We start from the raw sequence: 27903 nt of genomic DNA on the forward strand, positions 1-27903 counted from the left end.
TACTTACTAGAAAACACCCTATCCTAAACTATAATCTAAACAGCACCATCAGGCAGCTCCAATAGGRTTGTCAAGCAATACAATATAATCAATTTGCCATTACCAGAGCAGCTATACTGCTTCAGAGGTACTAATGGCTTTACCTTGTAAATGGCAAATAGTTTACCTTTTCCTTTTCCAAAGGGTTGAGGAAGAGGTGGTACACAGAAGAAAGGGATTTAGGAAGACCACCTCCAAAATACAAAAGGAAGAAAAAATCATAATTAATAGTTTATTCTGTATAGGACAGGTCATGGTGCAAATACTCTGGTGATAACAGATTGACAGCAGCGGGTACTGCTGACTCCAACAGAGCAAGAAAAATCAGTTTATAAAAATTTGAAAAGTGAAGGTGCCCCCCCCCCAATTTTTTTTTGTTTACCATATTTTAAAAACTGTATGTACCTTACTGCAGTGTAGGTATCAGGTTCAAATTCTAATACATTTATCTCTGCAATTGTATTTCTACTGCAATAATTTTCAAGGCCAATGTCTCCTTAGCTTCACACTAAGTAGTGCTTATTTAATTTAAAAATTTGAACAACTCTAACACTAAATTTTAAGTAACCCTAGCAGAACTTGCAACATTCCCATCTAATTACATTTCTATTCAGGTGAAAGTGGCTCGATTCCTAAGTCATTTTTCAAAAGACCAAAATGTAATTTCTTATTGATAAAAACCACAACTAACAAAGGGGGAAATGACTAAAAGAATACTAAAAAGGACAGTGTTATTTACATTAACTAACTGTTTAAGTTTAATAAACAAAAGCTCTAAGTCTCTGAATAAAATTCTGCAATAGRTCAAGAGAGAGGACAGAAGACAGGCAGAGAAAAATGAAAGACTAAGTTAAACCTGTTTTTGAAAACTCTAGTCACAGATGTAAAGAAGTGCACTTGGCCAYAGCACAGCAATTTTGTCCCTTAAACAAGATCATCTACTACTAAACATGGAAGTTCACATCTCTATACATTCTGATTGTTTTTAGTGGGTTTTTTTTTTGAAAAAATACCAAAAAACTGCTAAAATGAATCATTTGAGCAGCAGAACAACCACCTTCCAGTTTATCAATATTAGAAAAGTTCTTCTGMAATTATTAGTATCTGTTGTCTTATTACACAAGAGTTACGTAATATGGKTGCTCAACAGAAATTTATCAATTGCTACTCTCTGGATCTTTACTAAAATGTGTTCGTTTGTGCAAAGGGCTTTTAAAAGCATCAAAGGGCTTTTAAAAAAAGAACATGAAACAAAAAGCACTTCACTCAGTTGCATAATATATAGTTCTGCTCAAGTAAYTTCATTTTGTTAATCGAACAACGCTTACAAGCATCAAAAAGAACAGTAAAAGACTCATGTATGAAGAAACGRCTGAAGGAAATTCTAGATGGAGTTAAAGACAGAAGAACACACAAGTAACARTCTACTTTCTGCTTATTTTATTGAAATAAATCTTTGTACATGYTTGATCTGACATTTCTTCAGTGTAATTTGAGTCCACTAACTACTGTGGATCTCTCAGCTACAGAATGGGACTATCTGTTGCTTCTAAATGTCAAACATTACTTCTTGAAACTGGAAAGCAACTGAAATTTCGTAAGAATGCCTCCTCCATTCCAAGAGAAAACAGGAGTAAGAATAACTACGCTTAGTAAAAGTGGCTATTGGTTAGAGAGCTAAGGAGGTAAGTGTTGCACATTACACCTTGATAAGCATAAAATCTTCAATTTTATTTTGATTAGCAGTTCTGGCTCGTTTGGARCAAAGGCATGCCCTTTATTTTTGCATTTCATACAAAATGTTAGCATCTACACAAGGAACTGGATGGGATAATTAAAACATTTAAAAAATATTCTTATCTAGCTCATTGTTAAACAATGTGAAACAGCAGCATTCCATCAGAACGACACTGTGTGAATTGTCACAAACACGGACAACGGTTTTATCATTGAAAGATCTTATAATGAGTGCTCTGCAAGAATCCCAGCATTCTAGCTCCTCACATTTTTCAAGATGCATCACAGTTCTTGGCAAGATATTTTTTAAAAATAGGATGATAATCAGGAGCTATTTATGTAGAGTTCATGATCTTATTCAAAGATTGAAAAATCATTTGCTGCTTTGCAAAAAAAAATATTTTGACAGTAGTGCCAGTTGGATGCGTCATGACTGTCTTAGCCCATACAGAACTTGCTGTCTCCTTAGAACCTTTTATTTAAGTTTGTGTTCTGTTATATTTGTGGTCATTATGACTGCGTGGATAAAATGAGGAATTTTAAAATTTAACCAAAAGTTCTAAGTATGGGTTCTTTTAAGGGGACCTATGTACTTAATGTTCCCATAAAGAGGTATCAATCATTTCAATCAGTGGATGACTGCTTTGGACATTCTAGTCCCTACAAGTGCACAGCCTGAGGCAAAAGTTTGGAATACAGTCAGGGATTCCTGTTCTGCTTCTCTCACTGCTGGCTGCATCAAGCCTACATGAAGCAAGTTCTGGTTATTCAGAGGTTGTTGTCCAGAAGCACTACTGGGTGCTGCAGTTTTATTTGAGACTTCATGCCCCAGAAGCTAACCTGCAATAGTTAAACCCAGAAGAGCGGCAATTGCACTTAGATGGACAGGATTTAATATCTACCATATAGCTTCTCATTTCTTGAAACCATTGCCAAAAGGCTTCATTTCCTCAACAGTAAAAAGCTGTTGATAGACACTATCTCTACAGTTCTTGCCATAGCACTCACTAAAGGCCAACTTTTATTTAACTATTAAAAAACTGATTAGCAGGTGTGTTTCATAGTACTGACACAATCCCCAAAGCAAGTTCTGGGATTTTATCACAAAGAATTCTAGAGCAACTAGTACTCAGGATCTGATTCTACTAGGATTTCTTTCCTAACATGATTAAATTAACAAAGATGTTACTTTTGACAATGGACTCTCACTACTATTCATGACCAGGGAGAACACCAGTCTTCTCTGCAGCTCCAAAACTTTCTTTTGGCATCCCTATGAGATTAAGGCTACACTCAAGAAGTAGGTGACCCCCTAAATAAGGTGAGTATTCCATAAATTCTTGCTTTCAGTCTTAAGAAGGAAATKAATCTCTTCCTATATGCCTTCGCATGGTTCAGGCCTATGACACYTTCCTGACCCATAGAAGGTAAAACACTACAAGTCTCTTTCTTCCTCTCTTTGACTGACTGATTGCTAATTCCTTACCTAAGCCCTTATATTGTTTACAGCCACAGAAACTTCCCTGGACATGTCAGGACACTTTTCAGCATCTTGCTATCAAAATATTTACTATCACATTTTTCTTTATGTAATAAACTACTGGCACTACCCTGGGTTTTTAAGTTAAATTATACAGCTATTGTGGTAGGTTGTGGCAGAATCTTCAAGCTAAAAACCTACCTAAGTAATGTAATATGAAGTTTAAATTCATTTGGTTCCRTGCACTTTTTCACCTAGAACCTGGTTATCTGGATATGCTAACAATTTATTAAAAAAACTGATTAACATGTCAAAGGCATACTCAGATTGTGCTCTACTAGCTTTCATGAAAGCTCAACAATCTACRCAACTTCTCAATTAGTGATTTCATAGTTGCATTCCCATGAACCACATGGAATATAATCAGTTTATATATTAGCAGAACCTTGACCATTGGCCATCCTCAGGAACAGCAGAAAAATCACAGTACACAGGAAAACAGACATGAAGAACCAGCCCACCTCAAATCCAAGAACAGCCCACCATTCCCCTTGTTTATTCCCTCACCCTGCAAAGCYGCACACTTTCCTTTACTATCTTAGCTACAATATGTATAAATTTTATTGAAATAGTTTCATTGTTGGGTTGCTTGTCATGACAGCAGGGGCGTGAAGTTCATATTCTCTGAGCATTCTGTCAATGACTCTTTGGATTTTTTTAAAACTTGTCTTTTTTATTAATGAATCTGCTCTCCTTTATTCAAGGATGGCCACCTTCAAGTTACATAGCTAGTAGACAGCACTCTGGATGAACTTCAGCCTTTTATTCTTGTGGGAAACTGAAAAAATTACTGCAAGGCAAAGGACACAAGACATCTCAAGTGCAGAGGCAAGATTCTGTAGGTGGAAGCTGTAAGAAACTCAAGTCTTCCTTGTAACAGGCACAGAAAGGGATGCAATACTTCCTTGTAACAGGCACAGGAAGGGATGCAATACTTCATCACTGCATTACAGGATGCAGTGGATGCATCTAAGAAAGCTAAGGACAGAAATCTTTACTGTTCTATTTTTAAAGCATTACCAAAGTATATTGAAAAGCCTCAGTCCACACCCATATCAGGTTTCTTCCTAGATAAATGCTATGTGTATAGAGGGTTTTTAACCTTTTAGGGCTGCACAGGAAGGTGTGTTGCCCTAATACACTAGGGCAATTAATTTTCTGAATAAGGATCACTTGTTTAAGAACAGCATCTTTGTCACTAACGTTATGAAAYTGTAATGTCTTAACCCCCCTCAACCCACAATTAAAATATCTTCTACTTCACTAGAATATTAAGAAAATAACCAACAACAGAAGAGAAAAACTAAGTATTCCATGTGTGACCCAGCAATGCCTTGAATAATGAAATTCCACTTACTAAAAAAAATTAGCTTTTAAGCTGTATGCTACTACTTACCCCATAATTAAATCMAGTATATTCCATGGCAAAGTTTTAGGACCAGTATTGTAACAYTTTTAAATAAAAATACCAAAAAACTTAACACAGAGCTGTAAACAAGAACAGAAATCAGGTGCTCACGTGTCTGTATTGTGCACAGTTTGCATTTCTGAAGAAGTTTCTGCATACAAGTAGTACCTTAACGTAAGAAATATTAAGTCCTTTTTTTGAGCCATAGGACATTAGTCKCTCAAGCTGTTTTCTTTCTASCTTGTTTTCCTCATATRGCTACTTCTCTTCTAGTTCTAGTAAAAGTACTAATGAGCTTGCCAGAAAGTACATGGTTCAAAGCATCAATCAACTTCCACTGGTAGCAATTCTGCACTGCAGAATCAGATATATAGACCKTTCTTTCTGAACATGCAGCAGAAAATGGCTCTTCACTGCAACAGATTAATTTGACTACTGAAAAGGCAGTTAAAAGAYTGTCTATGCATCTCACGCCTTAAGGAATTATTTCAATTCTTCAGATGGCAAGTAAGTCTAGGAAGACTGGGAACTAGACTGTGCAAACGGAAGTATCTCAGGCTGATGCATGAAAAATGAGTCCGTGAGCAGGACTCAAGATCTTCCAAGTATTCTTTCTCTCCAAAAGCAGAAAACTGTATTTACCACCACAAAGGGCAGTCACTGCTTTCAATACTGACCACCAAAAAATATAAAACCGACAACTGGAACAAAATCACACTACAAACTCAGCTTTGAAGATACAGTTTTTGTTGGGGTTTTATTGGTGTGTTGGTTGGTTTGTTTGGTTTTAGTTTCCATGGGTGTTTTACACACCAAGGGAACAGAGGCAGCAAGGCAAACTTGTCCTCAGGTCTTCACACTAGTATTTTGATAAATAATTGTCTAAGATATGAAGTTATAAAAACACACATACGTACCATGAGATGGSATAATTTGTGATATCAACAATTAAAGAGATGATATGTTTTCACACTAGCACTAATAGCGCAGTATAAGTAGGTTCTTTCACCAGCAGAAAGACTTCACTGTTTATCACAAAGGTACCTATAGGCTTCTTTTGTTGAAGAATCCAAAGCAATTGGCAAAGCAAGTCTCCCTGCGAACTTACACCTTATCTCTCCTTGCTTCCAAACACAAATTGTTTCAGTTGGGCCAATAAAAGATTGTTTCTTCTWGCAATCCTCACATCAACTTAAACAAAAGTCAGAACCCATCCATTTATTCCATTAGATATTCAAAGAGCCCACAAGCAGCATGATGTGTCACAACAGAAGCAGATATGCTGCTATGTACCTTAAAATAAAACGGAGTTTCACCTTCACAACAAAATTCTAAGATAAAAGCCGGGCAAGATCATAACACTACACACTTACTTTGAAGTTTCAAGTCTTARACTTCTGGGAAATTTTTCTTGAAATTTTTTAACTGCAACTGCAAACAGCAGGCAAACTCAAAAGCAAGACTTCTATCCCGGGCTGCAATGTCACTAGTAGTGAGATGACCTAAGTGGCCTTCTGCAGTCAAAAAGAAAGATCTCACTCACCCTTCCACCTCAGTTCCACAAATGGATCTTGTGTAAGGTGGCTTGAAATTTCTGCCAYACATAGAGAGTTACCAGTTTTTGAAGAGGGATTTAAAGTATCAAGTTGATTTTCCTGTGATTTAGTAARTTTAAGCTATTCAGAGTTCTAGGAGCAGAGCTGGAAAAAATCTACTCTTTCTTTCAGCAGCTAAGCTCCAAGCTCAGCTCATATAGTATCAGATTTAAACTCTGAACTTGCCTTTTACTAACGGAAAAGATAAGTAGGTCTCACATGACAGTCWACAAAGCAGATTTAATACACACAAACCAAGAAATATTTAGTATTTCTAAGGCTCTCAGAGTGGAGTCTCATATTCAACCTATATTAGAAACTGGTTTGCTTACATAATATGAACAATCCACCTACAAATATAAATTTCTATCTATACAGCATTTGAAAGCTTTAAAAACAATACTTCCCCTTCCCCAACACAGAGAATATACAATGATCTAATAATGAGACAGATTCATGTTTAGTATTTTTATTTCTCTAACCATGTTTTCACAAGGACCAGTACTGATTTATGCAGCACTAGATTACAATACATGTCTGACTCAGAGCAGGAGATGCTGTTACACTTACAGGCATGTGTGGTGGTTTTTACCAATCTCACAAGTTATGGCTACTTGAAATAGGTTTCATATGTGATCTGGCATAAAGCCTATTGATACAAAACTCTTTCAACAGATTTAAGCCAGCAACGCAAGTTTACACCAGATCAGCACCTTATGCCACAGAACTGTGAAATACTATTCAGTGTCAGTTCAGGAGTTTTAAAGCTCAAGTTACTGTATCATAGAACCATGACCTCAAGCTAGTCAGGATTACAGCTAAGATTTACTCTGCTTAGCATTTTTGTTGATCTTGTCCTTTCTTACTCCTTGGAATTGATTCTCCAGACCCCTCCAGACTGGTCTTATGAGTTTTTCAGTATGGGCTGCTCATATGGTGCATTATGAATTATATCAAGAGACAGACACAGGTTAAATTTTTCAAGAAGGGTATTTTAAACCCATACTGGCTCTTCCCATTCAGTTCAAAACACAATCCTACAAATGGCTGCAGAGAGGCAACTACTGGGGCTGCCTGTGAACAAAACAACAGTATGTCTATGCCTGCAATAAATTATTAAAGTTGAAAGACTGAAGAGAGTTTTATTACATTAACTATACCTGACAAGATATTAACAAGTCTGAGCCGACCAAACAGGCAACAAAATACAATCTGGTTCAACATTTTTAAACCTCTAAGGGCAACTCTCAGCATCCATGAAACAAGAACAGCAAATAAAGTACAAAACCTACACAGCTCACTTCTTATCCATCTCAGGAATATTCTTTTAGGGTTCACAATGTATGGCTTAAATAATCGAAGCAAGGTGCAAACTACAAGTGAGAAGCTGCTTTTATGCATACAGAATTCTTTGGAGCATTAGTAAACCATACTCACCCTCAAGTAAAAGACAAAAAAAGGTTGACATGTAAAAGCTTTAAAGCCTTCTAGTCTTCCCTTGAATAAAAATACATTTAAAGTTATAGCATCTGAAATATAAAGTAGAAAAACCCACATGATATTAAGTTTCAGATACTATAACCCTCAGGAAYCTCAGCTACTTTGTGATTTTCACAACTAGGTTTTGCTTGTCTCTTCGAAAGCAATTTCTGGTGCAAAACAGAATGCAATTTATCTGAGTAACTTCACCAAAATGCAGAGAAATAATGCATGGTCATGTAATGCACAAAAACTGTGCAAACTACTTTGCCTATTTTTCGCACAAGAATATAAAATATAATTTGAAATAGGCAAAGAAATAACTATATTCCTACACTACTGGTTGTATATTGTTAAAGAATCTGCCTTTAAACATGAGAAAAGAAATGTAGGTTTACCTGTTGCTTCTGGTACGCAGTGTTCGGATTAATTTTGGACTCCAAAAGAAGAGAGCCTAGAAAAAAAAAATCACTTATTTACTTATTCACTTATTTATTATGTGCACTAAAATTTTCATCTCCACATAAATTTTCTGATCACTCTTTCCTCGAGCAACAATAAGTCTCTTAGCCCCTATCCTTGAGCTTTATATTTCATTTCTCCCTCAGAGATACTGTTCACACWGTACAGAATGATTAAGAGTGCTCTGAGGACTGAATTTTGAACCTTTCTTATTCTGAGTAATGACTTTTCCAAAGAAAGTTTTTTAGAGATTATAAAGTCTGCAAATCAGCACACCAAAAGAATCACAGCTGCATTCCAGAGATTACCTCTGGTTGTTTAATGTGAAATTCATAATAATGTGGTATTTGTTCCTAAAGGTTAGTTAAAACACTTATTTTCCTGGGAAGCGAATCTAGAAACTAAGAGTAGTAAATGTTGTGAATGCTAATACCAAAAAACTTCACACAATAAACTCAGAACAATGGTTTCACAGCAGGTGTAACAGATGTGAGACACAGAGCAGTAATTCCATTCTCCTGTCTGTGTGTTCTTTCTCTTCCTTTTGAGTGTTACCACTATTGTGTCACATTTAAATTATTTGAAGGGCTAATCTATGTAAAAACAATCCTTAAAACTGATTTTATTCTTGGACCAATTATTTCCCTCATCCACCTGGATACTCAGCTGCACTAATGCCAGTGCATGACTTAAATCTACAATTCTGCAGAGACTCAGCTTACGCGAAGAAATACTGATAAATTAACGTGCATTGTCAATCATATAATAAAACATAAGGCTGCAAGTACTCCTTTAGAATGGAATTTCTCCATTCACTTACCTGTTTAAATTTATTCTTTCAGTAAAGTCCAAACTTTCTTTAAGAAAAGTGTTAAAGTCTGTTTCATCCCTACAGTTCTAAGGCAAACATTACTAGAATATGGACTACTCTTCACCTTCTGTTCATCCACTAGCCTGGACTGATATCAGGGGCTGCCGACTCAGGTGCAGCACCTTGCACCTCATGAGGTTCACAAGGGCTCACTTCTCAAGCTTGTCCARGTCCTTCTTGAGCATGTCAACCATGCCATTCAGCCTAGTGTCATCTACAAAATTGCTGAGGATGCACTCGAGCCCCCTRTCTGACACCTATGAAGATGCTAGGTTGGGGGATGTGAGGGAATAGACTGAAGAACCAGATCACACAACTTCACTTGCCATAAGAATGGTGTATAGTTAAAGAATTACACAAATCTCAGAACATTCTGTTGTATGATAAGAACAGTTACTACTTTGTGAATTTAAAAGTTTTACCAACGATTTTTATATTCATTAGCTTACTATCACCAGACACAGTGAAGTATTTTAACATTTTAAAATTTAAAAAAAATAAATATATATATATATAAAAAATATTAATATACCAGTGAAGGCTGTTTGTTCCTAATTTCAAAGTCTGTTGTTCTAAAAGAGGAAGCTTTCCCCACTAAAGTTGGCTTGAGAAGCTACCACCCTGTCTCAACTGCTCTTGGAGTAAAAGCTGTTTACAAACTCAGATACAATTCAGCAACAAAACTGAAAGAAATACCCCTCAAGGGAAAACAAGACACAAAGAAAAAGATCTCTTGCCTCAAGCCCAAATTTACTATTCCTCCTTTTTTAATTTTTTTCAGTTTTCTAACTTGCACCCGTTCTGTTACTAGCACCCATCCTTGCTGCTTCTGTAATGCAGGTATCAGTAAACCTATACAACTAGCAGAAGACTTAGACAAAATTTGGCTTAAGTTTATTTTACCTTGTTCAAACTCAAGTGGCTAATTTTATTGGCTTGTTTTTAGGAAAGTAACACAGCATTTATCTTACATCGAAATGCAAAAAAAGCATGGAGAATGTTTCTGTCATAAGCATTAGTTTCYATGTAGGTACTTTTCCTTTAGTACTATCCTAGGAAATGTTAGGACTATCCAGTCTACTTCATAAAAATACACCAACAAAATTTCATCGTCACAGACCCAATGATTGTAATCAAAGTTAGGTAAGATCTGAAAACTCACTTTTCTACAAGCTGTGCTTTTAATGAATGCTCCAAAATTACCCAGATCCAGTTATTTTTTAAATTACAGCCTTCAATGAATTTGTAAAGGCAATTGCAAAACACTGGTGCCAAAAAATAACATCTGAAGCCACCTATAAAAAAGAAAASTGATTTGCAGAATTCTATTATCTGCTACTATTATACAGTACACCACAGCCAAGGGTTTTGTTGGTATAAGACACGATTCTGTGCTGCAGAAGGAATATGAGTATAGGGAAAGACTTACTCAAAAGGGATGACATACAACTATGCAATGTTATTTTAAATTATATTTAGAGTCGTCAAGTATCCCAATCCAACAGTCTTAAAYAGCAAATCTGCAGGTTTGTTTACAAATATGTGTATGGAAAAGACCAGTTAATCTGAACACTGCTCCTCTCCCATCAAACTGTTGTATGGAGTCTTCCCCAAAAGCAGAAAACAGTAGTGTGCTCATTACCCCTCACCAGTACAAACATGTTTACACTTAAATGAGAGTTTCAATTTGAGAGCTGTTTCTTGCAAGATGCACACAGAGGTTTAAGTTCTGCAATCAGTTCTGATGCAACTTAATCACAGAAACTAATCCTCAGAAACTCAAGAAACAGCTTAAACCAAGGTCCAAGAAAGTGTTCTCCTGTGTCTAAGACACTTCTGGAGGCTTAAATACAAGTATTTAGGAAAGGGAGAAACAGGARAAACAAAACAAACAAAAAAATCAATTCATCCTCCTCCATGCTGCTGTAAGATAAATGCTATGTTGCTTTCCTAAAAACAAGCCAATAAAATTAGCCACTTGAGTTTAAACAAGGTAAAATAAACTTAAGCCAAAYTTTGTCTAAGTCTTCTGCTAGTTGTATAGGTTTACTGATACCTGCATTACAGAAACAGAAAGGATGGGGGTGCTTGCCCTGTGGCAGAAATCATTAACATACAGACTTCAGAAGCAGCAAACTACAACTTCTAACGAAAATTATCAGACTTCCTAAAAGAGAGCTTGCAAATATGGCCTGCAATGGAGGGGTAACGTTGGCTTGTCAAAAAGTTTAGATACAGGACTAGTAAGTTTCAATTAAAGGTTTMAACCTTCAAATTAACAAAACTACTTAAACAGAAATATTCACTTTTAGAGGTTACTTCAGTCATCTGGGTTCAGAACAAAAAAAGATGATCTGAAACCATGAAGTAAAACCTAAGAAGYACAAAGACATTTTAAGATAAGGTAAGGTAGGCCATAGTAGCCTAAAATGCCATGTCAGAAATGGGTAAGAAAYCAAAGGCTTCTGATTACCAACATAAACACACATGGTGGGTGATAATTTGTAAGAAAATATTTCACTATTGCTCTGCTGCAATTCAAGTAGAACGCACTGCAAATAGGAATCACAGAAAGCAACTTTTCAGGGTTTTAAATAAAAAGTGAATAGCTATTAAAGCRTAAAAAAATTACAATTTCATGCTTCAAAGCATTATACACCTGATATGAAAWCAGATTATGGTATTTCTGTTCTAAAATTGATTACTTCAAATTGTCTGCAATGACTCTCAACAGTTTAGTACCTGGGAACATTAGACATTCAGCTAGCAACACAAATCACTCATCTGCTCTAAATTATTTTCTTTCAAGATGGTGTTAAAACAAACACCAGCACATGTGTTTGAACACAAGTTCAAAAAACACTCCTACAGATAAAGCCACCTTTTATTTAGTTCTTATTCCTCCAATTCCAAATGATAGYGTACCTTGGATGTGGCATACTGATTTTATTTCCTTGATCTGAACACCCTGACTGTGCTATAAAATCTCAACCATTTGTAAAGCAGCCTACTACACTAAGTCACAGCTGCAAAATCGAAAGACTGAGCTTACATGCTAGCCCACATAGTCAGCCAAACMAACCACTGGCAATTCTGCTGTTCATCTGTGCATAGCCAAACTGGCCTTTTAACAGGAGTGGGAATTTCCCACACGCATAAGGAACCACTGCTCACATCCCCACGACTTCCCCTACTCAGGAAATGGAGCCTTCACCTTCAGACAGATCCCGAGGTTTTCTGTCAGCTTCCTGGAGTAAGTCAGTAAGAACATGCCAGTGTGCACAGGATGAATCTCAGCTCAAAGGYTAGGAAAAGCTGGTTTAGAAATGCAGGAAGGAAGAAGTTTCATTGTGGAAACAGAAGGAGCTGACTAAGAAAGACAATACAAAAATGCATTGGAAACATGGAGGCAAATAGTGTGTATGTCAGGTTCCTACCACTTGTTTGCCTTTGGTAACCGGGGAAAAAAGTTAAAAATCACAGTCAACGACTTCATTTAGTTAAAGAAACACACAAAAAACCACAAATTGCACAGTATATAAAACACAGGTCTGGCAATACCTTTTCCCAAATCATATGCTGACATGTAAAAATTACTATTTGCCTTGAAAATTAGCTCACAAACAATAGACACTGGGAGTAAACAAAATAGAAATCAAATTTTATGAGGTGTTTACACGAACAAGTTAGAAAAACTAGCCTATTAATAGAGTACACGTCTACCCAGGACTACCTGCTATAATAAGAACTTTAACTCTGCTTATTATTCAACACTTTGAAGTATATGTGTGCAGTTTGAGAGGCGTCTAAAGTGTGTATCCTGCCAAATACATATCTCTATATTAGGGTCAATTAGTAAGTTTGAGAAACTTCTGCTTTGAGTAGCAGAATACTCTGCTTTGAGTATCTCAGCTATGCAACACAAGGCAATGACTCAATTTTAGTTAACACACCAATTTGTATCTTCCTTCTTACAGATGTTCACTTACAACAAGCGAACTCACAACAATACAACTCAGCGTCTAATCAGTCTGAAGCACGCATTTCCCGCAGAAAGTTAATAAATGGATTTTAGTTTGAATAAGCTATTTCTTCACAAGCAGGCTAGGAACTGCAGTTCTTTTGGTTTCTTTTAWAAAAAGAATTTTTAAAAAATCAGAAAATTGTTAATGTATAGGAGACATTACMGTTTTTAAACACGACCCCAACAGCCATGTAGGCGGCCAGGACAGTATCAACGACAAAACATACTGTAAAAATTTAGTGATAATATTTTTAATTCCCTCATGTTGAAATTTAACTAAACCTAATTCAATTTCGAATGTTTTCTGTTGCACTATGAAGCTGCACAAAATTCAAAARCATCTTTTTCATTGTAAAATAAATAAAAATCAGGTATCAAATTAACTTTTTGAAGTATAATCAAGAAACTACAAGATCTCTCTGGGGGCTCATCAGATGATCAATCATCAAAATCCTGCTCAGATGACTGATTCCTCCATATCAATTTATGATCTTTGCTGTAGAGATTATATACTGTACAGTTTGTCAGAACTTTCACAAAAAGTAAAGCTTAATGATTCTCAACTTGCTTTTCATCCAACTTCCTACAGTAAAAAACTTAAATAATTAAAATTACATGGTCTGTTGACATTCACAAACTACAACTAGATCTACAAATCACTAAATACAGTGGCTATACATCTAATGAAGTAGTAAATCATGCATTGACAGACTTAAAAGTAAAATGGTACAAGCTTGATATTGTAAAGTACACATTTTAAAATTTACTCTGATCATAGCAGTCAGGAACTCACTTAAACAACAGTCAAGACATGAAGATACAAGGTTAGATATTGCTACTCACACTATTGATTTGTGTTGCCAGAAAACGTGAAAGAAGTTGATAAGCCATCATTTTAAACTTAYTTTCAGGAAGACCTAGAACTGCTGAAGGACTGAGAAGTCCCACTCCATTAAAAAAATGGCATCTCTGAAAATGCTGCTCTTTCCAGTGTATTGTCTTTACTACCGTAACAACTGTAGTTTGAAAACTGTTGATAGCTGTTAGAACGTCTTACATAATTCTAAAAGCTACCAAAGAAAAAGGGCAGGGGGGAACAAGAAGGGTGTTAGCCATCTAATGACCTTCTGAAAACATGTATTACAAGCCAARATCTAAGTTTTGAACAATAACTTTCATAAGAGGGCTTCCAGAAACATCCAGTGATCAGTTTCAAAACTAGACCACTAGATATCCAAACCCATAAAAGATTCACAACCAGACTCGAACGCATTTCGGCATGCAACAATGTGTATTCAGTATGAACCCATTGCCTACTACGCTCGCACTCGATGGCAATCTTCGATTTCTTTCACTTACCATAGAAATGAACCTCCTTGCTTAGAGGTTCCTTAACCTCCTTAGAGCCTCGTTGCTTTTAGGAATACCATTTGAATTATGCAGCAAAACACTAAGGCAACAGACACAAAGCTACACCCAGTTCCTATACTGGGTAGACGAGGAAAGACTGTACCTTCAGCCATACACTTACCATCACTCTCTGCCCTGACTAGCAGGGACATGCCCTTGAGCCTCTCCACGTAGCAAGAGGACACATGCCCTGTGCCTCGATCATCCCACTGGCGGTCCTCATTTAGCGTGTAAACCTTCACCCTCCGCCGRGTGTCCGTCATCCTGCCGCCTGCCACACCGCAGCCACCACTCTGGCTCGCAATCGCTGGAGGAGAAGGCTGGTTGGGGGCCAGGCCCCCCTCAGGGGAGGGGAGCGGGAAAGAAGGGAGCAGCCCCACAAGGGCACGCCAAGCAAGCTCTTCTTACTCCTCTTCAATGCCCCAAAAGGATCCTCATTATCGAGGGTAGCAGAGAATTGGGGAAGAGGGGGGAACAAGAGCTGAAGATGTGAAAAGGGGACCTGCTCCTTCAGGTACAGTCAGACGCTGCACAAAAGGCGAGTAAGTCTAGGCAGGGAGAGCCGCAGAGAGAARAGTGGTTCTTTGCAGGGCGAAGGGCAGGCAGGAGAGGCGGTGAAGAAGGGATCCCGGAGGAGAAGGGGATCCACGGTAGGGGAAGCAGCGGCGGACAGCGGCCGGCCCAGCGTGACAGGAGCAGGCGTCCCTGGAAGCCAGAGCCCTGCCGAGGAAAGCAGGGGGGAGGCTGGTGAGGTCGGAGARAAGCAGAGGAAGGGAGGCAGGGGGGAGAGGAGCCGCTCGCTCCGGCCTGTAGCCCGGCTCTATTGTGCAGCAGCTGCCCAGGCCCGAAGCCCCTCGCTCGCCGTCCGTCAGCGCGGGGCTCCAAGGAGCCGCCCTCCTTCCCGCCGGGGCTGCCCGGGGCCTGCGGACACTGCCCGTCCCGGGACGAAGTGAACGGCCAGCCGAATTTAGCGCCCCGTCTTCCCCATGGGCTCTGGTCGCAGGCGGCGGCTTCACTCCCAGCCTGACTCCGCCGCCATGTTCTTCTTCCTCCTCCTCCTCCTCCTCCTCCCGGTGCTGCGGCGGCTCAGCCCCGACTCCCCAGCGCGCCCTGCGACGTGGCTGCGCTTCCAGGCGCTTGGCGGCCCGACCGGCCGGCAGAGAAACGTTATGCCCTGCGGAGGGAGGGCAGCGGCAGCGGCTGGTGCGGCCCAGCTCCCTCCGGCCCCGGCTCCGCCTCAGTCACTGCGCGGCCGCCATCTTGGTTTCACCTCTCACTGGAGGCGCGGGGTCTCCCAGCCAGCGGCAGCACGGGCCACCCGCCGGCGTTTAAAGGGCCAGCGGCCCCGCGTGGGGGACGCGCGTGAGGCCGTGGCGGTGCCGTTACCGCGGGCCTGGGGCGGGCGCCGGCTCACCCCGGCTTTGTGGTTTTCTTTTTCTTTCTTTTTCTTTTCTTTTCTTTTTTTTTTTTTTTCCGGTCACACCTTGCCGAGTGATCCTAAAGTTAAAAAGCTTCTGCTTGAATGTCTGTTGGATCTTCTATGTAGTCATAGATGGGATCAAACAATTGCAATAACAGACAGAAGCTGTCGAGGCTCTGCTTTTGCCACTTCTGCCAACATCTGAGCATRTGTTTGGCAGATTTCCCTAAAATACGTGAAAACACTGATGCATTTGGGACCCCACCAGCATCACTGCAGGAGAGAGTCCATTTCACAGTGCATGCTAGTGTACATGGGAACTCACTGCAATAYACACTCTGTTATTTTATGATTTCCAACAATACTGATACTTGTTTATCAAAGTGGCTGATGTTGAGGTAAATACTGAGGGTGGTTTGAGCCCAACCACAGATTTGCAGCTATCACCTCAGAATTAGTTATGTGTCACAAGGAAGCCTGTAGTCAAGCCCTTTTTTCCTTTTGTCCCATTTCTATTTCGTTTGCCCAGTGAGAAAAAAACAGTGTTTGGTTCCAGGATGGATAGCCAGTGTCCTGAACAGGCTCCCCATGGTCACAGCAGCAGCCTGACMGAGTTCAAGGGGTGTTTGGGCAGCACTCTCAGGCACGTGGAGTGTGACTATTGGGGTGTTCTGTACAGGGCCAGGAGCTGGATTCAATGATCCTGTTGAGTCCCTTCCAAATCAAAATATTCTGTGATTCCTGATGTGCCCAGACAAAACCATTTGGCCTTTGCTCTGATGCCCAAGGGCTGGTTAAAAATATAAGAGCCTTCAAGGGTTTTGTTTGGGTGCCTCTGACATAGCTGAAAGTACATTGTGTTTGTTGTCAGCACGGTATTCCTGGCTAAAGCAGCGACAGGTTTGAAGAGATTGGGATGTCTGAGAACTGTGGATTGTGGGCCTGGCTGAATGGGATCCACCACACAGCATGTGCTGGTYGCCTTCAACATGTGTCCTGGGCAGCTCTTGAAGGGATGTTCCTGGGTAGGTGCTGTGCTAAAAATTCCCTCAGGTCAGTCTGGAGATGGATTTTTGGGACTTCAGAAAAGATTGATGTCACTTAGAGAAAACTCTATAGGACCATCATATTCACATACAATTTACAAATTGTACCCTCTTGTGGCCATCAGAATAAGTAGAGACCACACTGCTCRCTGCAGTTTTGATTTTTTGTGAATTGAAAACAAGAACTAATCATATTTCAGTTTTCATAGTTTGCTTTATGAAAATTTTGGGCTCAGCTTCTTTTAATGGGCCTTGAGTTACTTTGATATTGGTCTGAACAATGCTCAATCCAACAGTAGTGGCCCATTGTCAGGTTTTAACTCAAATTCTCATTATATTTGGCAAGGGGTTTTATTTTTTCAAACATTTCTACTCCAGTCATTCCAGAAAAAAAGGTTGGGTATTGAGAGCAACTTCMCATGCTGGAAAGCAGTTGTGAAAGAAAGAAATATTCTTTGGAGTAATGAGTTAGAAAGCAAGTCTGTCAGGTCACACCTCAATTCCTTCTCTCCATTTCTAGCAGTTTGACAGTTTGTGTCCAGAAGGAAMTATCTTCAGGCATCATGAGAGGCTGTTATTAACTGAATTAAAAGCTTTAGGCCTCTTTAGTTCTGTAAATAATAAAGGACCTTGTCCTGAGAGAGGCTTTGACCCACTGGGAATTGAGTAATAAATTATGAAACAGAGTATTGAATACAGTTTTAAACTTTCATATTCATAAGAAAGTAAATACACACAGATCAGTCTATTAGGAATAAGCCTAAGCTGGGTTCACCATAGAGAGCTACTTTCTTGCACAGCAGTCAAGACTAAAGACCAAGATAACTTTTTCTTTTTGTGTTTCATAATGATTTTGGGAAAGAAAATTGCACTGCTACTATGAGAAACTTCAGGTCACACATATAACTTTGGTCCCAATTACTAAAGCATTATTTGAGCTCCTAAAACTCCTARTTAACTACTTTCTGACAAAAAAAAATATTAGGGAACCTAACAACTTCAAACTTTATTTTGGTGAAAATTATTTCTAGAATGAAAGTCTGTGCTTGCCTGAATATATAGATATGGCTCTATTCAGTATGTGCAAACAAGGTTACAGTCCATACTACACACACGGACACTGTCTATAACTTCTTGTTCCCAAAGGCAAATATTCTGACTTGTGCCGCAACAGCTGTGGAAAATGAGTGACTGAGTGAAAAGAAAACACTACACAGAAAAATTATCATAGTAGAGAAAGTCTATCAAGAAGTTGATGTCTGTAAAGATGTCAGAATATTGTGATCATGAAAGAGGGGAGATGTAGAAAAAATATGTTTCTAATTCAGTGGGGAAGCAAACACAGCAGTTTGAAATAAATAGATACAGTTGACAAAAAGCAAACCTAGCAGTCATTACAAGTTATGAAACACAGAATAAATGGATAAGAATGTAACAATATGCATGATTGGTAGTTTTAAGAACAGCTCAAGTTTCCTAAATCTTAACACTATTATAGGCCTATTATATCAAYATTTTAAAGAATGTTGATACTGATGCAGAAAAAAATAAAATTGTTTAATAAATGAATTTGTTCTATTGTTGAAAGACTGTGTGACATATTTGTATCATATGATGATAAGTGCTTTGCTGGTAATTATTGAGAAGGCTATTAAATTACTTTTCTTAGAAACATTTTTAAGTATGCAGGTCCTAAAGAACTTGAATTTGGGAGTTCTAAAGAAGTTTGCATGTGGGATCTTGGGGAGCATGAAACCTTATTAATTTTAATGAAGCTTAAATTATTGCAGAAATTCTGCAAAACATGAAGACTGACTATAAGTATTCAAATGGGACCAGTGAGAACCAGATAATAGTAGACTGATTTTTCTGACATCAGTCAGAGACAATAAATGCCTATAGAGAATACAATAAGGAATTAGAAGATGGACATACACAGTAGCAGCTTTAGGGAAAATAATAATTTATTGCTAAATTGCAAAGCTGCTCATAAGTGCAATGGTGCAGATATATGTGGATAGTTCTCAGGTATTTTTCTGGAAAGTCAACATTGTATTCTATGAAGAAAGCTCACACTGATTTGAGTCAGATTTGAGGTGACTGGCATAGCTCAAAAGGAGTTATTGATCAGTTGAGATGGTCCTAGATGATTATGGGAAACCAAGAGTAGGACTGATGTTATTTAGGATTTTCTGTAATGTTTAGAAAGCCAGTGTAAAATCTTTGTGTATATAAGYGGTGTATAACTCAGAGAGCCTTGATGGCATGAAAATGCCTGGAATGGCAAGAAATGGATGAGAACATAGGGGTCAGAAACAGACAGGTTCACTTACTGAAGGTGCTGATGTAGAACGGGCAGCTGGGAAGGTTACAGGCAGCTGCTTCTGGCCTATTCCTTTGCAGCTTTACAAATGTCTAKGAGCCCATAAGTGCTTCCCAGTAATCACTGCATTTTTAAGGCAAGCAATGACACTTGCACTTAGAATTCTGAGCTGTGAACAGTGTTTGTTCAAAMCTTGATGGATGAGCAGCTCAGGCAGCCAGGGTGTGGTCTGACCTACACCTAAATGGGACCTTTCAGATACAGCCAAATACAGGGTCATATCAATGGGAATAAATAGTAAGGCAGCTCCAAAAGAAGCAAGGATACATAGTAAACAGACAACCCAGCAAAAACTTCTGATACTTCTTYGTGTCTGTAAGATCCTGTAATATGCCTTTTGCGTATATTGTAAACTTGCACACTGTAGAAGAATTTAACATCAGGAATAAAAGTAGCTTTAATGCCACCACATTCTATAATTCTGGTGTCCTCACTGTTAACAAATTTTAAGAAATTGAAAAGGGTCAGAAAGGACTGCTCTGAAGAGCTTTATTTTTTTTGCAGATCCATTTGTTGTGCTTCAACATCTCAGATTCCTGCAGTATGCACTCTTTTGCAGCCATACCCTCTGAATCATGTCTCAGATGCTGCTGCTCAGCTTTCACATCCTGCCACAGATCCCTGAGAAGGAGTAGCCCTGTTCTTGTACCTGAACCACAAACATGAACCTGTGAAGGCTGGCAGTTTAGATTCTGTGACTCTTCCTCCCACATAATGTGCATATGAACCCCTCAACAGAAATGTCATCTCTTTTCTTTCAGTCCCTATTTTCATCTTAATTTCCACAGTACTGAAAAGACCCTTGTCCTCCAAGCAGAACTTCCTTTTAAGAGTTCTGTGCAACTGCATACTCATAGAAAATCAGTGTTTGTTTTGAATTCCTTTATGCCTCTCTGGAAATGCTATTCTTTATATAAATATGTAGGCCTCATTATCAAAGACTGAAGAATTTCAAAGCACTGCTGATGCAGAGAACATACCTGGGTCATTTATTCATTCACCAGTGAAAATTTCTCTTCTTCTGAGAGGGGAACTCCAAGACATCTGAATTGTGCTAGCTGTCCCTGTGCAGTACATATTTCTATTTTTACATTTATTATTTTGCCTGCTGACTGTGATTGTGAGGTTTTTAGTGAGATTTATTGAGTACTTTTTTTCCTTTTTCTAGGCAAGCTTCCTATTCTTAACTTTGTCTCCCATTAATATTTTTTTAAAATGATGTTTCTAGTACTTCATCCGTAGCTCAGACTACATCAGGCTTCTCTTAGACCCATACATTTGATGGTCTTTTGAGAAAATGATGGATAGAGAGGCAGGAAGTATACTATCCCCATCATAACCTTGTTTCCAGACAGCTTTGAAAGTTAATCAGAAACCATAAGGGTAAAAACTACTTCCATTTTTCTATTATTTATCTACCTAATCACCTAAAAAATTACAAACTGCTGCAATACTCCCATTAAAATAAATTCCTCATTATGGAATTCCACATTCCACATCCTGAAGTGAATGTGGGAACTGCTAAAGTTGTTTCTAGTTTGTGTAAATAAGAACTACCCAGGCGGATTTRGAGTGAAAAGGGAGAAAGGCCAAAAGGGATGGAGAAGGGGCATTGTCAGAGGCAGAACAAGACAGCAGCACAGGACGATGGCAGGTGGATCCTCATCCATACACACACAGAATGTCAGCACGTCAGTACTTCCATTAGAGCAGTCATCTGGGATAACTGGACTAGACTTGTCTAAATTCAGGATCAGTTTCTTGAACAAAAGCTGGTAAAAGTGACAATAATTCTGTATGTAATAAAGTGTAATAAATGTAAAAATATGCCAGAAACCTGAAAGAATGTCTTGAAAAAAAGGAGCAATATGAGTTTTTTTAAGGAAGTAGTTTAGAATCAGCCATTGTACTGACAGCAACTCAAATATAAGTTTGTTTTTAATAATTTTGAACGATATGAATCACTTCAGTGTTTGTGGCAATGATGGCCATAGAGATGCAATTAATTCAAGACTTGCACAGAAGAGGAGTGATTGTGGTGCAAGCTACAACTAAGTAATAGAAGCAGATTTGGAACACACCCAACTACTCGAGAGATTGCTAAATACCTGAGTTGGTTCTAGTATCTCCCATTTTGCATATGAAGCCAATGAATTAGGGGTGAGAATCTGATGCCAGACTGTGCGGTGCATGAGCTCTGCAGTAACAGAGGCCAAGCATTTAGGGAGGGAAATGTGCACTGTTGTCACTTTGCATCCCTTCTCTAGGGAAAAGCTGAGCTAAGTAGACCAAATGCAAAACTGAAGGTTTGATAATATTGTTTTTAACCTAGAAAAAAACAACCTAAATCATAATGGAATGTGTTTACCTCAATAGCAACACAGAAATTCCTCTGATTCTACTTTCCCAGCTTAGTCTCCTCTTTTTCTATACATGTTACCTCCCATCTGGCTCCCACCAGAAAGAGGATTTGGGCTCACACCAGATACAGGATTTGGCAGACATCTGTGACATCTTGAAAGACATGAAACAAGTCAGCAAGGGTCAGTTGTTTAATGTCCTTTCCAGTATGAGAACTGATGAGCAAGAAGTCCAGCAAGTAGGTGGGATGATCAAAACAATAAAAATTGGTATTTTTTCATAGTTTGCTGAAGAAAGTGACGGAATGCTCTGCTGCAGGGCAACATGGACATTGAAGTCAAACTTAGTTTGGACTAGGACTCCAATGTTTAGATTAGGACTCCAATGTCCTAATCTATTACAAGGGTCTCTTGCAGAGAGAATGGGTGGCCTTGAAGCAGAGCTCTCAAGTCAGACACTTCTGTGATCAATGAGCAAAGGCATTAGAGGCATGTGGGGATTATCAGCAGATGTGCAGGACAAAGGAGGYTGGGGATGGCATGTGCCAGTAAGGTCTGGAGCGGTGAGATTCAAAAGGGGTCTGGCAGCTTTCATGCCCAAATGTGTTGAAGTGTGGGATGACTACAGTGACATGGCTCTGCTGTGCACTGGCTGGTGCAGGACAGTGGGTGAATAAATAATCCTAAATAAATACAACTAGGAACACACTTGGACACTGCTACCAGAGACAGTGTAAGTGCACACCATTTCATTATGGTCAGCTTATCACTGTATAGGAATTAGTTATTACATTATTAGAATAATATATGTTAAATATTCACTAACAGTTGTCTAAACTAATTAACATGCAGGATTTATTTGTGACATTTATGGATTTCATTAGTGACAGAACCTGAGAAAATAATAGAGAATGTATCATATATAAGAATATATCTCAGTTCTATGTATTTATTTGTGTTTGATACTGACTAAAAGAGTATGGTGAGAATTCTTTAAATTTTCTGTAATCTGCATAAAAATCTTGTAAACGTCTACTCTCTGGTAGATAGGTGTTTAAGGTTCACTGATGTCAGGACATTCTCTCCCATTTCAGATATGTGGTATAATAGAGCCATTCAATTTAATGTACATGTATGGGGACAACAGAATTTCCAGCTGGCATTTGTTGAGGTCCCCTGGACAGGCACCTCAGAGCCTTGGTCACCTAAAGAATATATAGTGCTTTGCAGCCATGGGAGTATTCTAGGGCAACTAGAGATAAAGGAAAACAAGACTAATTCCAGTCAGTAGAGCTGAAACCTTGATCCCTTCCTGCTTTCCTCTGTGCTTCTCACTTCTCATAATCCCAAATCATTGGGATTATGATTTATACTTTCCTGTTACCTTTTATATATCACATGGACCAGCAGTAAATCCATTCCCTGACTTTCTCACCAAGGAAACATGGATCCAGTCAAGCTCATCTCGTTCCTTTGCTCATACAAGTGCCTTCTTTATATCTCTACAGTGGTCCTCTCAATTCCTTTCAGCACACCCAAATCAGCTGTGCTTAGGTTATGTTCTCATCTGCCATCCTGCTCATAGCTATCACTAGTTTGAAATCTCTGCTGTATCATGTTCCCTGCTGTAAGACTAATCTCTGTGCTTGCAAGGGCCTGCACATCTTGGTTCCCCCCACAAGCCAAATACATTTTCAGAGGTTTTCTCCTATCCTTTTCTTTCCCATCTTATATGTGCCTTGCAAACCTTCCCCTAGAAATCAGTATGTATCAGCCTCCTGTGTATCCCATGYGTGGTGCTCTTCTTCACATAGCAAATATTGTTCCCGATTTTCTCAGAAAGTGACTTTTTGGGAATTCCAGCACACAACCTTGTCATGTAGTTCAGTGTAGCCTCTTTGTAGGCATGAGGAATAGCAAGGGGAAGAAAGATCCCTGATAATATTGCAGGCTAACTGTATATGATGAAAGAATGGACACAGGAAAAGTAACAATATGGTGGAAAATCAGAAATACAAGTTTAATAGGAGATACAAGATATTTTTAATCAATTGAATTTTAAACTTAATTGTATTTATTATGTATTTTTACAGTAGTTTAAACTCAAATCCAGGCATTTCACAAAATGAAACAAAAACTTGTTAGTACAACCAGACTTCAGCCATTTAAAGAGGAGATGTGTTTGAATGACAATTAAATGGCACTTTTTTAATAGTAGTACACTCAATGGTATCAGAATTGGGAACTGTGCTGTTTCTTGCCTCCAGCTATCTCAGTTCAATCTTGCACAGCAGAAGAACTTAAGGATCCTGAGGGATTATTTTTCTCCTCCAAAACACTGCACTGAAAATAACCCCCTAGGAGGTCATGAGGTTACATGGAAAATAGCAGTTTAATTTATTCATCCTAAATAGCAAAAGGCATATTTTAGCATACATTAAAGATAGACTCATTTTATGCACTTTTTCAATCTAGTGCCTGATTTTGCTGTTGATTTATTTCTGCATAGTTCATTCTCCTTAAAGAAATTTGTAGGCTGTTGTTGACAGTTTCTTCAGATAAACATACGCATATGAATAGACAGGCTCACGATTCTCTTGCAAAAATGAATGCACAAGGTAGGAAGTTCTTCTCTCTATGTCAATTCCGAGGCACCACCTAATGGTGGCTTAACTTTCTTAACAGCAATTCTTTGAGGAGAGGAAAACCATTGTAATCTTTTTTATCTTTCTGTTCACATTACACTGGAAGTGGAGGAATGCAATGAATTGATTTCCTAGATAGGCTGCCACTTTTCTGTATTATAATACATGCTACCATATCACAAATACACAAGGTTTCTGGGATAATCACAGTTGCTATAGATATACCCTATAGGTAGTTGTGATGTGAAAATAAATTAGTAACTTCCAAAGCAAAGACAGCCATTTAAAAGAACACAGTAAATACCATCTTTGCATTGACAGATATATCTGCATTGCAAAATTTGCTGSTCCTGCCTAACCTAGTGCAAAGGTATAAAGGGACTTGTCTGAATTTCTTTATCTTGGAACCAGTAATTTAAAACTGACTTTCTCCTTCTGTAATTCTCCTCCTGTAATGATCAGAAGACCATTTCATTGATTCCTCTTTCTGTTGGGAATGGCCTTACAGTAGARCATACTTAGTGAGGTGTTCTTTGAAGAGTTCATAGTTCTAAATTTGATGTAATTAAGCCTGATTTTGTTAGCTTTCAGTGTGTGTGGCAAGGCCATACTTTCACCAGAGTACTCAGGAGAAGCAGTTGCCAATTATGAATTGGTAAAACTGATAACAGAAATTATGTGGACAAGTGTGGTACAAGCAGATCACTGCCACACGATTGGTGCTGATGTTATTTATGTGCTTGCATATTTTTAGCTATTGGCAATGCCTGTCACAGTAGAGAGGCGTGGTAGATACAAATGGAAAGAATACTTTGAAAAGGATGTTATTTTTATACTGAGCTTCTCATATTGCTCTACTGATGTTGCCTCAATATGACACTGAACACAGTCAGAGAAAAAGTGTCAGTCACAAGACTGTAAGAACTGCCACACTGGTCAGATCAAAGATGCATCTGTTTCAGTGTTCTGCACAACTAAGTGACATGTAAAAAAAAGTGTTCCTTTTGTTTGTTTCAAATTACAATACAGCTTTTGTGCTTATGAGGAACAATGAATCACCATAGTTATACCACTATTTTTATGTTTTCTCCACCTTTAGTAATCTCTTTTCCCTTAAGAAATGTGCTATTTGGTTTCCCTTGAATAAAACATATTCATTCTTTCTGATTCCTACAGCTTAACTTGTATCTTATCTCGTGCTACTACATTGATTTCGGAGATCAATAATCAGAAGCACATGTATTTGAGATTCAAGGTTGGTACGACAGCACCGTTATGTTTTCCTGGTTTGCTCTCCTTTCTTTTCATAAGGAAATAATTGTAATGTTCATTTTGTCTCTTTTTTGCCACAGGGCACGGTGCTTCCTATTCAAATAACTCCCAAATCCCTTTCATGACTAGTTACAACTAAGAGCTCGCTGTTTCGTATTTTCCTTTCGAGTGCCAGCGTTTGAGTTTGGTAAGCACACATTGTATGAGATTTTTTACTGTCTGGCTGCTCAGCATTGGTTAAAACTTTCTTCAACTCCTTGCCATCTGCTTTAGTTGTGACTTTGCTGCACAATTTCTTATCTTTGCAAACCTTCCTGCGTCAGTAAACACCTTTATGTTGTCATTTGTGAATGGCTTGTACAGCAGGATCTGGACATCTGTAGATCCAGTGGAACCTTATTTTCTTTATTATTTGTGGGAAATTTCTTTGGATCTCCCATCCAGTTGTTTGACTATTGATTATCTTTGCTTCCATTCCATGACAGGTTAACTTCTTCAAAAGTTCTTAGTAAGGTGCATTTCTCAAAGAAGCATTTTACAAATACAAATGCATGAAAATCACTTGTTCAGCCTCATGATTGCTACATTTGCTAAGCAAATTCCTTTCTCAAACACCATATTGATTGTTCCTTCATATTTTAATTTAGTCAAATTTCTACTTGTTCTATTTTACAATAATTTCAATTAGTTTGCTACCAATGAAAGTCAGACCTTGGGTATTGTAGTTCCTCATATAACCCGTGAGATTAGTAGTTTTTAAAAATTAGCAACATGACTGACATCTTCTGTTCTCCTGACTGATTGAAATGTTGGGTTAAACACCACAGTTTTCAAGTGAGGAATTTCATGTTTTAAATTCTTGAAAGACCTTTCCATGCCCTGGCTATTATTTACTATTTCTTTAACTGATTAATTCCACAATCTTTCCTTTTGATAAATCAGCATAAGAGAGTTCTCAGATTATTTTTCAGTTCTTGAAATGTCCCACTATCCATCTAAGATTTCCCTTCTGTATCAAGGTCGTTCCATGACATCAGAAGGCATTCTTACAAAGATTGATCTCACCCAATGCCTGTAGCTTGATTTCCTTCAATCCTTCTGAACAACATCTCATGAGATATTATTAATTAAATTTACATCTCTATGGAATCAAACAGAAAGACCAGAAAGAAACTGAATATTTAGAGGATGATATGAAGGAATATACGAAATAATAAAAAAGTAACAAGATTGAACCAAAACCAGAAGAGGGGCATTTCCKTTACCTGAAATTTCATAAAGAATAACATTTTAAAAGAATTTTCATTATGTAGAAGAATGCTTTGCTGACTTACATTAATATACTATCCAAGGACTGGGAAAAGATGATCAGTAAAATTTTACATAACTATTTTTTACACTACATAAAATAATTACTTTTTTTTACTCAATCTAAACTCTTCCATTTCCCAAAACTATTCAGAATAAAGTAATGCTGTGTTTGAAAAACCATACAGAATAAAAAAATGGTGGAAACACAGCTATTGATCAGAATTGTTTTTCTTCCCTTAATGGCTTGTAAGGGATGGATTTTGTAAATGTAATGACTTTGCTGCAAACAGAGAATTCCAGTGTGTAACTGTCTATTTAATACCAGTCCTTTTTTGCATTCACTTCCAGTACTGATTGCCAATAACAAAGTTTTTTAAACACATTTGAAGCATTAGATAAGCTGTGAAATTGAGCAAGAAAGCAAAGACAGCAAAGATTTGGTTAAACTACAGAGTATTTAGTACTCTGTAGTTTAACCAAATCCCAAGGAAAGAAAAAGAATAATTCAAACTGTAGAACTTACTTCCATTCAAAGCTATGTAAATGAAATATGGAAAATTACTTCATTGTAACTCTGTGCATACTCCCTCCGCAACACCAGCAATTGCTTCTTTGCCAATTTGGCTGACTGGTTAACTAGTCCTTTATTGTACTGTAGGCAAGGACAATGAAAATAACTGTGGAAAGATATTTAACATTTTTTTGTCTGTAGCCTTTCTATCTCCATTTATTTCACGCTTTAGAATCTGTACAAAATGTAAATTTGAAAGTTTCCTTTCTGACTTCAACTGCTCTGAGCTTTCCAGCCCTTGGGTTTAGTTCTTTCTTACAAGGCAGCTCCTCTGCTCTTTGTGTTGTTTCTTTTTTAACACAAACACACCCATCTACCCACTCACGCATC

The 27903-nt window shown here is 38.2% G+C and overlaps 1 protein-coding gene across 1 annotated transcript in view; it reads right to left on the reverse strand.

The window, feature by feature from the left end:
- The window catches only part of PPP4R3A (protein phosphatase 4 regulatory subunit 3A), a 41720-nt gene extending 25865 nt beyond the window's left edge, over positions 1–15855 (reverse strand). Inside the window, exons 1-2 of the mRNA XM_057370610.1 lie at positions 14687–15855; positions 8197–8252 (exon numbers count right to left, since the gene is read on the reverse strand). Of these exons, the coding sequence (XP_057226593.1) occupies positions 8197–8252; positions 14687–14828 (198 nt within the window). The 5' untranslated portion in view covers positions 14829–15855. The remainder of the gene's footprint in view (positions 1–8196; positions 8253–14686) is intronic.
- Between the last annotated feature and the right edge of the window lie 12048 nt (positions 15856–27903).

Source organism: Malurus melanocephalus, unplaced genomic scaffold (genome assembly GCF_030028575.1).
Source record: "Malurus melanocephalus ecotype Western Australia unplaced genomic scaffold, MMel_1.1 scaffold_129, whole genome shotgun sequence".
NCBI lineage: Eukaryota > Metazoa > Chordata > Aves > Passeriformes > Maluridae > Malurus > Malurus melanocephalus.